The sequence below is a fragment of the Motacilla alba genome, chromosome 26, assembly GCF_015832195.1.
Source record: "Motacilla alba alba isolate MOTALB_02 chromosome 26, Motacilla_alba_V1.0_pri, whole genome shotgun sequence".
NCBI lineage: Eukaryota > Metazoa > Chordata > Aves > Passeriformes > Motacillidae > Motacilla > Motacilla alba.
The window spans coordinates 5,137,843-5,146,125 of NC_052041.1; the positions used below are offsets into that span (position 1 = coordinate 5,137,843).

General features: G+C 53.7%; 1 protein-coding gene across 1 annotated transcript; it reads left to right on the forward strand.

Moving 5' to 3' along the window:
• The first annotated feature begins 508 nt into the window (after window positions 1–508).
• On the forward strand, window positions 509–7,836 carry CD46 (CD46 molecule). The gene is made up of 10 exons (XM_038162649.1): window positions 509–629; window positions 866–1,048; window positions 1,696–1,887; window positions 2,519–2,618; window positions 4,001–4,083; window positions 4,550–4,744; window positions 5,600–5,659; window positions 5,767–5,889; window positions 5,986–6,162; window positions 6,467–7,836. Exons 1-10 carry the CDS (start codon window positions 515–517, stop codon window positions 6,544–6,546), a joined length of 1,308 nt encoding a protein of 435 aa, XP_038018577.1. The 5' UTR covers window positions 509–514; the 3' UTR covers window positions 6,547–7,836.
• Window positions 7,837–8,283: the final 447 nt, after the last annotated feature.

Below are 8,283 nucleotides of genomic sequence, written 5' to 3' on the forward strand. Positions count from 1 at the left end.
CACAGGGTTAATGAGAGGCGGCTGCTCACAGCCGGTCCTCATTACCAGGAGCCAAGCAACCAAAGGAAAATACAGCAAACGAGAAGGAAAATGCTTTTCTTTGCTCCACTGGCTGCGCTGACAGCAGAGCTGTGGTGCGTTACCTGCCAGCAAATAACTGAGGAGGTGTTTCCCACCCTGGATGCAGCTGGGGGCTGGAACGGGGATTTTCCTCTCTGGGAATGTAGTTTTGGAAAATCTCCGCTGGCCAGCGCTCACTGCCAGCCTCAGCAGAGAATAACAAAGCAGAGCGAGTAAGGAGCTTGGGGCAGGAGCACCAGGGCGCTCTCCCCGAGCCTGTGAGTGACAGTTTTCCCCAGCCTGGCTCCTCTCCCTGTTCCTGACGGACGTTTCAGCTCCGTGGGTGTCCCGGGGAGGTTTCCATGGCTCCAGAGGTTTGGTGGAGCCTGCAGCGCATCCCCTCCCAGCCCTGGCAGGCAGCGGGGCTCCGCAGATGAGCACAGCCCTCGCTGCAATGAAGGCTGGAGCACCAGGATGGGGGGGACCCCCTGGCCCCCCGAGCTGTGGGGCGGCCTCTGGGTGGCTGCTCCTGGCCCTGCTGGGGCTCCTCAGCGTTCCTGCGGCTCGTGGTGAGTACGGGGCCGTGGGAAGGACCAGGGGCACCTGCCCGGATCCCACCTGGCTGCTCCGGGGCTGGGCTGGGGATGCCACCCCCGAGCCCGGGGCTGAGCCCGATGCTGTCACAGATCCAGCCCTGGCGGTGCCCTCCCGCGGGGGAACCCTGGGCCGTCCCAGGCACCCTCCTGGGGTGGGCAAGGGGCCAGAGAAGGGGCTCCTCACCTGAGCAGGTGTTCTTCTGCCGCAGGTGACTGCGGGCCCCCTCCTGCCATGACCTACTCCAGGCCCTCCAGCAGCTCCAGCAGCTTCCCGGTGGGCTCCAGGGTGACGTTCACCTGTGCCGAGGGCGCCCGCAGGATCCCGGGGCTGCCGGACACCGTGGAGTGCCTGCCCGGCGACATCTGGTCCAGGCTGGCCGAGCCCTGCGGCCGTAAATGCCCTCCTTTTGATCTGAACCACGGCCCCGGGGGAGCATCCCTGTCCCTCCTGCTGGCTGGCACCGTCCCCGTCCCCAGGGACAACCCCGCTGGGCTGCACTGTCCCTGTCCCCAGGGACAAACCCCCTGTCCTGGCTCTGTCCCTGCCCAGGGGACAAACCCTCTGTGCTGGCTCTGTCCCTGTCCCCAGGGGACAAACCCCCTGCCCTGGCTCTGTCCCTGCCCAGGGGACAAACCCTCTGTGCTGGCTCTGTCCCTGTCCCCAGGGGACAAACCCCCTGCCCTGGCTCTGTCCCTGTCCCCAGGGGACAAACCCCCTGCCCTGCCCTGCTGCCCCTCGCAGCTGCTGGTGGCCGCAGGGGCTGGCACAGGGGTCACTCAGGGGTGGCTCTGGGGACTCCTGTGCCCCCCCAGGCCGTGCATGTGCTCCCCATGTCCTGCTGACCCCTCCCCGGGCTCCTAACCCCCCTCCATCCCCGCTCTGGTGCCCGCAGCAGGTTGGCAGCCTGGAAAGGAGCCCTGGAATTCACCTGCCACCGGCACCAGGAGCTCCCCAGACGCGTTCCCGTGGTCCTGGGGAGTATTTGCTGGGCAGCTGCTGCTGGGCAGCTCTGTCAGGCTGGCTCTCCTTGGCTGCCAGGGAGCTGCGCTGCCCCAACCAGGCTGAGGTTTGCCGCCCTGTCCGAGGAGGATAAGAGGAGGAATTTCTTCCCTGTCGGCGCCAACGTGAGCTACGTCTGCCGGCCCGGCTACGAGAACTCCTCGCAGAGTTCCCCCTCCAGCACCTGCCTCCAGAACCTGACGTGGTCACAGCCTGCTGAGCTGTGCAGGAGTGAGTATTTCTGCTGCCCCCACGCCCCAAAAAAGCAGCTCTGGCTGCTCCCAACCTGCATCCCAAAACACAGCCTGGTCATCCACTCCCAACAGCTCCATTAGCACGAAACTGGGGGATATTCCTGGTCATTCCCATCTAAGATTGAACAGCAGAAGTATCACTGGTGTTCTTTTTGTTTTTTCTGCTGGCATAAACAGGTCTGGCTTGATTTTCATGCTGGGGAATGTTTGGTTGGACTCGGTGATCTCAGAGGTCTTTTCCAACCTTTTTGTGGTCCTAAGGATGCTTTCACTGGGACGTGGCACACCCAGGGGACAAATCACCATTGGCTGTTCTAGCACTGAGCTTCAACACGAAGGCAAAGCGTTCTCTTGGTGACCCTCCTGGAATGTGGAGACTGGTGATGTGACAGGAATGTTTTTCCACAGTCGAGTACCTTGTTCCTAATGCACTGAGGTGGAAACCCCTCTGTGGGTCTGGAGCATTTTGGGATCCCCACCTTGCCCTACAGCTGAGTCCGGCTCCTGCCAGCCCAGCTGTGATGTTCCTGCTCTGGAACTTTTCGGGATTCCCCTCCAAGCCTGTGTCTCGTGTCTCTTGTCTCGTTCAGCCTTTTTTGTGTCCCCAGGGAGGTCCTGTGGCCCCCCAGGGGCGCTGCCCGGGGGGAGGACGGGGCCCCTCCCGGACCTGCAGCTGGGAGCGCGAGTGGAAGTGCTCTGTGAGGACGGGTGAGTGCTGGGACACAGCTCCCGAGGGGCACAGCTGCAGGGAGGGCACCAGGGCCAGCACTCAGGGCCACCTTTTCCTCCAAGTGCCACCCAGAGGAGCTCTGAGCGTCCATCCCAACAGCAGCACCTGGTTGTACTTGCAGATGATACCTCTAGACCTCAATACAAGTTATTTAAAATATTTTGGCTTGAGGCAGTTGAGATACATTGAAAAAAAAAAAGGTTACATTGGGATTTTAAATATCCATTAAAGTTCAGCTGGAAAAGTGCAGTGAAACACAATTTCCACAGTCAGGAGCTGACTCACGGCTGCTGCCTGCTTCCAATCAGGGCCCAAATGCAGCGGACAGGCCCGAAATTTGAATCTCTTGCACTGCAGCCCGTGCTCCCCCCCCAGCAGGAAGCAGCTGGCATCGTCTGGCTGGTGCTGCCCAGCCCCAGAAGCAGCAGAGGGGTTTTGTCTCTCCCTTGGGATGAAAGTGAAGGAAATGAGAGCGTGTCCCACCCTGCCGGGGCTGAGCTAAACTTTGGAAACCCATCTCAGGGTGGAGGGATAATGTTGCTCATGTAAGTTAGGTCAGATATTATCCATCCTGGCCAGACGCTGAGGGTTTCTGCACAGGAGGGGGATTCAGAACGGGGAAGGTGTCAGCTGTCCCTGAGCTTCGGGCAAACCAGTGCAGAAACCACTTTGATTCACGTGGATCAATCCCTGCTGCCCCTCGCTGTCCTGGAGTGCCTGGAGGATCAATCTGAATCCCAGAATCCCAGACTGGATTGGGTTGGAACACACCTTGAAACTCATCCAGTGCCACCCCTGCCATGGCAGGGACGCCTTCCACTGTCCCTTGTCCCCTCACCCCTGAGGTGACAGCAGCGTGGGAAAGGCCCTGGATGGGGACAGGGTCAATCCCAGCAGTGCTCTGGGCCAGGAGCAGGCAGGGATGGAGCTCCTGATTCAGCAAATCCGTGTGGGAATCCACCCCCCAGCTCAGCCCTGTCTGGCATTCCCAGAGAATTCTGCCAGCCTCAGCTCCTGCTCCTCCCTCCCCTGCCACGGAAAACGCAGAGTCAGAGCAGAGAACCACCAAAAATAGATGAGCACAGATCCTGACAGCACTTCTGATCACCAGCAGTGTCAGCATCACCAAAAGTGCCTCTCCTACACTCCTGATGGTGCTCACGCTGGGGGCGGGTGGGAAATGTTCCCAGGATTTGGGTAGTCACACTGATTTGGGTAGTTTTACACTGATTTGGGTAGTCACACTGATTTGGGTAGTCACGCTGATTTGGGTAGTTTTACACTGATTTGGGTAGTCACACTGATTTGGGTAGTCACGCTGATTTGGGTAGTCACACTGATTTTCTCTCGTGTATTTTAGGTACAAATTAGTCGGGAATAATTTCATCTGGTGCCAGCTGAAAGGAAACGACGTTGAATGGAGCAAACTTCCGACTTGTGAATGTGAGATTCATCTTAAATTGAGAGATTAAACCTTTTTTCTTCACTCCAGCAGATCCTGCGTCCCCATGTCCAGCCCAAAGCTCTCTCTGGATTGTTTTTGTTGATACTCCGTGGCTGACCTGTCCCCAGCAGCACAGCTGAGCAATGCCCATGCTGCTGCTCTTTCAGCAGCTTTGTTCCCACAAAATCAGCATTTTTGTCATGGCTGAAGGTGATGGGGTGAGATTTCCAGGAATCCTGAGCACGGCAAGCTGCTGTTTATTTGTTGTGGCAAATAAAGAGAGGGAGAGGGAGAAAAGTGTGAGAAGAAAAACACTTGGGGAACAAACCAGAGAGAACGGGGACAGGCAGCAGTGCTTTACCACCTGCCCTGGCCAAAGTTTACCCTCAAGAACCTCAGGCAGACTCAAACTTTTGGTATTTTTTATTGAAACCGAAGCTTTAGCAAACACATTCTCTCCTGCAGTAATTACCTGCTCTCCACCTCCTCCAATCAGCCACGGGAGGCACGATGGGGAAGGAGTCGAGAGTTTTGCTTATAACTCCACGGTGACCTACAGCTGTGACCCCAACTTCCAGCTGGTGGGGAACGGCAGCATCCAGTGTGGGAGCAGGGACAAAAGCAGCGGGGTCTGGAGAGGAGCCACACCTGAGTGCAAAGGTGTTTCATCCCATTCAGTGGCTGACATTATCTATTATTTATTATTTATTATTTATTATTTATTATTTATTATTTATTATTTATTATTTATTATTTATCATTTTAATTTTAACTTTAATCTTTATTTATTTATTATTTATTATTTATTATTTATTATTTATTATTTATTATTTATCATTAATTATTCCTTATTCCTTGTTCATAATTATTCATTATTTAGAATTTATTATTTAATATTTAGTATTATTTAGTATGATTTGGTGTCATTTAGTATTATTTAGTATTTTGTATTTCGTATTTAGTATTTATTTCTTCGTATTTATTATTTAGTATTTAGAATTTATTACTTACTATTTAATATTTAGTATTTAGTATTATTTAGTATCCTTTAGTATTTAGTACTTAGTATTTAGTATTTATTTAGTATTTAGTATTTAGTATTTATTACTTAGTATTTAGAATTTAGTATTAGTTCAGTATTCAGGGTGAACCATCTTAAAATATTGTGGGCATGAAGTTCAGGGGGGGTCAAATGTAAGCTGCAAGGAAATGTTGAAGGGGAAAAAGGCGCTGCTGGAGCAAGGACTGGGTGGGCTCGGAAGGAGGGAGGAGTGCTCTGAGCAAGGACTGGGTGGGCTCGGAAGGAAGGAGGAGTGCTCTGAGCAAGGACTGGGTGGGCTCGAAAGGAGGGAGGAGTGCTCTGAGCAAGGACTGGGTGGGCTCGAAAGGAGGGAGGAGTGCTCTGAGCAAGGACTGGGTGGGCTCGGAAGGAGGGAGGAGTGCTCTGAGCAAGGACTGGGTGGGCTCGGAAGGAGGGAGGAGTGCTCTGAGCAATGCTCCCTCCTCGTCCCCCAGAGAAAAGCTCAGCTGCCAGACTTGGAGCGAAAGACACGGAGAGCAGAGCTCCTCCCAAGAGTGAGTTGAAATCACTGGTGTGATCCAGCCCATTTATTTCTCTCCTTTATCACATTTCCAGGAAGGGCCGCCCGGTGAATTTCACCCCGTGAATTCCTTTCTCTCAGGTCCCCAGGGAAAGGGAGCCCAGCCCCCTGAGAAGGCTCTCGTGTGGCAGAGGAAGCTCAGCCTCTACAAAAAGGCTCTCCAAAACACCATCTCCCCCTCCCAGTCCTTCTTCAGGAAACCAGGTCAGTCCTGGGGGGACAGCGACAGCAGCGGCACCTCCCGGTTGCTCCCACCCCTAAACCCAGAGTTTTCATCTCTTCTCCCGTGTTTCTCTCCAGTGAGCAGGAACTGGGCAGCCTCAGAGCTCAGATTTGTTCTACCTTTGTACAAATCCCCCAAACCCTATTCTGGGCCCAGCAAAGCATCCCTGTGTCCTCCGAAGTACATGGGGATCCTTCCCCCGCCTGGCTGCTTGCAGAAGTTAAAACGGCCCAGATTTCCATCATTTTGTGGAAGTGAGTGGGTTTTTTTGTCGTGTTCTTTTCTTCTGTAAGTTTTCTCTGTATAATTTACATTTTTTGCTGGTTGGGCATCTGGTTCACAGCTCAGCTTTGACTGCACTGACCTCTCATAAAAAGCTTTGCATTGTCAAAATACGTTATAATTTATCTAATATTTCCTTGCCCTCACATTATTACAGATTTTTATTTTTTTTAACTCATTTTTTAGGCATTTTGAAAAGCAAGAGAGGACTTTGCACCACGTAGCCCTGGGAGTGCCAGGGCTCCGAGGTGCTGATGCCAGCCTTGTTCCCCACAGGGAGCTCGTGCACAGCCAGGAGAAGCTGGACGTGGTGGAAGTTCTGGTCCTCCAAATTCCCCAGCCGCTGCAGAGGATGATTTTATCCATGAAAAGGGTGAATGCTGGCTTTGTGGGAAGCGCTGGGAGCCGTAATTGGGGCACTGGGAGTGGGGAAGACACAACTCGTGCTGGAGGATCTCAGTCGCTGCTGGGGATGGTGAGAAGGGCTCCTCTGGTGCCAGGGGCAAGCTGAGTCTGCCCATCCCTGAGTTTTGCCTTTTTGGGTCAAAACCAGAAAATCTTCCACCGCTCCTGACCTGTTCCAAAAGTGCCCCATGCAATGGTCACAATCATTAGGACTCTTTCCCCTTGCTCTGAGGTGAAGGATGACCTAAATCAGGTCTGTCCCACCTACAAGATGCCATTTTTTAATGATGGCATTTCAGCATTCCAAGAAATCCATATAAAATCATTCCTGAAAGCATTGGCCAATTTCCACATTTGTTCCCATCCGAGTTTTCCTCTCAGTGACTGCCTCCCAGCATCCCGATCCAGCTGCGGTTCCCGCTGATCCCGCCAGGGCTTCAGAGGCTGCTGCAGAGCTCCCCCGGAGCCCGGCTGGCCCGCCCAGCCTGACGCCGTGTTTCCAGGGCCGCAGGTTTTCTGCTCGCTGGCAACACCACAACAAACCCCAAACACAGCCCCAGCCTCCCTGGGGAGCGAGCTGCTCCCTTAACTTCCCAGGAATTCCTGGCTGCAGCTGATCCAGCTTTGGATCCGGCCGCCAGCCGGGAAAAAGCAAAGCAAGGACATCCCTGTCCTGCAGAGTTTAGCTCATTTCTTTTAGGGAACCGTGGTACTTGGGGTATTACACTGCTTAATCTCTATATCTTGAGGGGCTTAAGCCCTTTCTTTAGCAATAGCTTCTCCTTGTATCAGCCCGAAGTTCCTTGCAGTTTTTATTTCCACCACAGGAAGATAAAGCCGCGTGTGGGCCGGGTATCTCTGATCTCCTAACGCAAAGGAGCCACTTCTGCTTTCCAGAGGGAGGGAGGCAGCTCAGTCCCGCTGTGAGCACGTCAGTGACACACAGACACTGAAATACAGCTCCTAAACATCCTCCCCAGGGCTGCCACCCTGCAGCAGAGGGACTGCGAAAGTCGTGTGTGCTCTTTTGGCCGCCTACCCCAATTTTGTCCTGTAAAGACCCAAAACTCCCACAGCCTTTCTGGCTTTTCATTTCTATTCAGTAATAAATGGTAATTGTTTATAAAGGGTACTCCGTGAATTCAACTCTCTGCTGCTTTCTCGTTGTATTTTATTCTCTTTTTAGGAAGAAATCAGCTTTAAGGTATATCCTGGCAATGCTCAGATTCGATGTTCTGTCAGTTCTTTATCACTCTGAGCATTTGTTTTCTAAATCCATGGCAAGTTAAACTTGGACACATGTTTTAAAAAGGCAGGAAAGGAGGAAAGCAGGAATGTGTTTCTGGGAAGTCTGGAAAAGGCAGCTGGAGTTACACCTCCCCTAATCCTGTGCAGCCCCAGACTGAGCCCTGCAGCCCCTGAGCTGAGTCTCAGCCCAGGCAGAGCCAGGCTCAGCTCAGGCAAAGCCAGGCTCAGCCCAGGCAGATCCAGGTTCAGCTCAGGCAGGCCCAGGCTCAGCTCAGGCAGAGCCAGGCTCATCCCCAGGAGGTTTTTGGTTGAGTTCTGTGCCAATCCCGGGAAGCTCCAGCGCTGTTTTTGCCGGCGGGTTTTACCAGCTCCCGCTGCCCCAGCCCGGCCAGGCTCGGGCTGCTCCCCGTGCGAGCCAGCAGCAGCTGCTGGGGCTGATT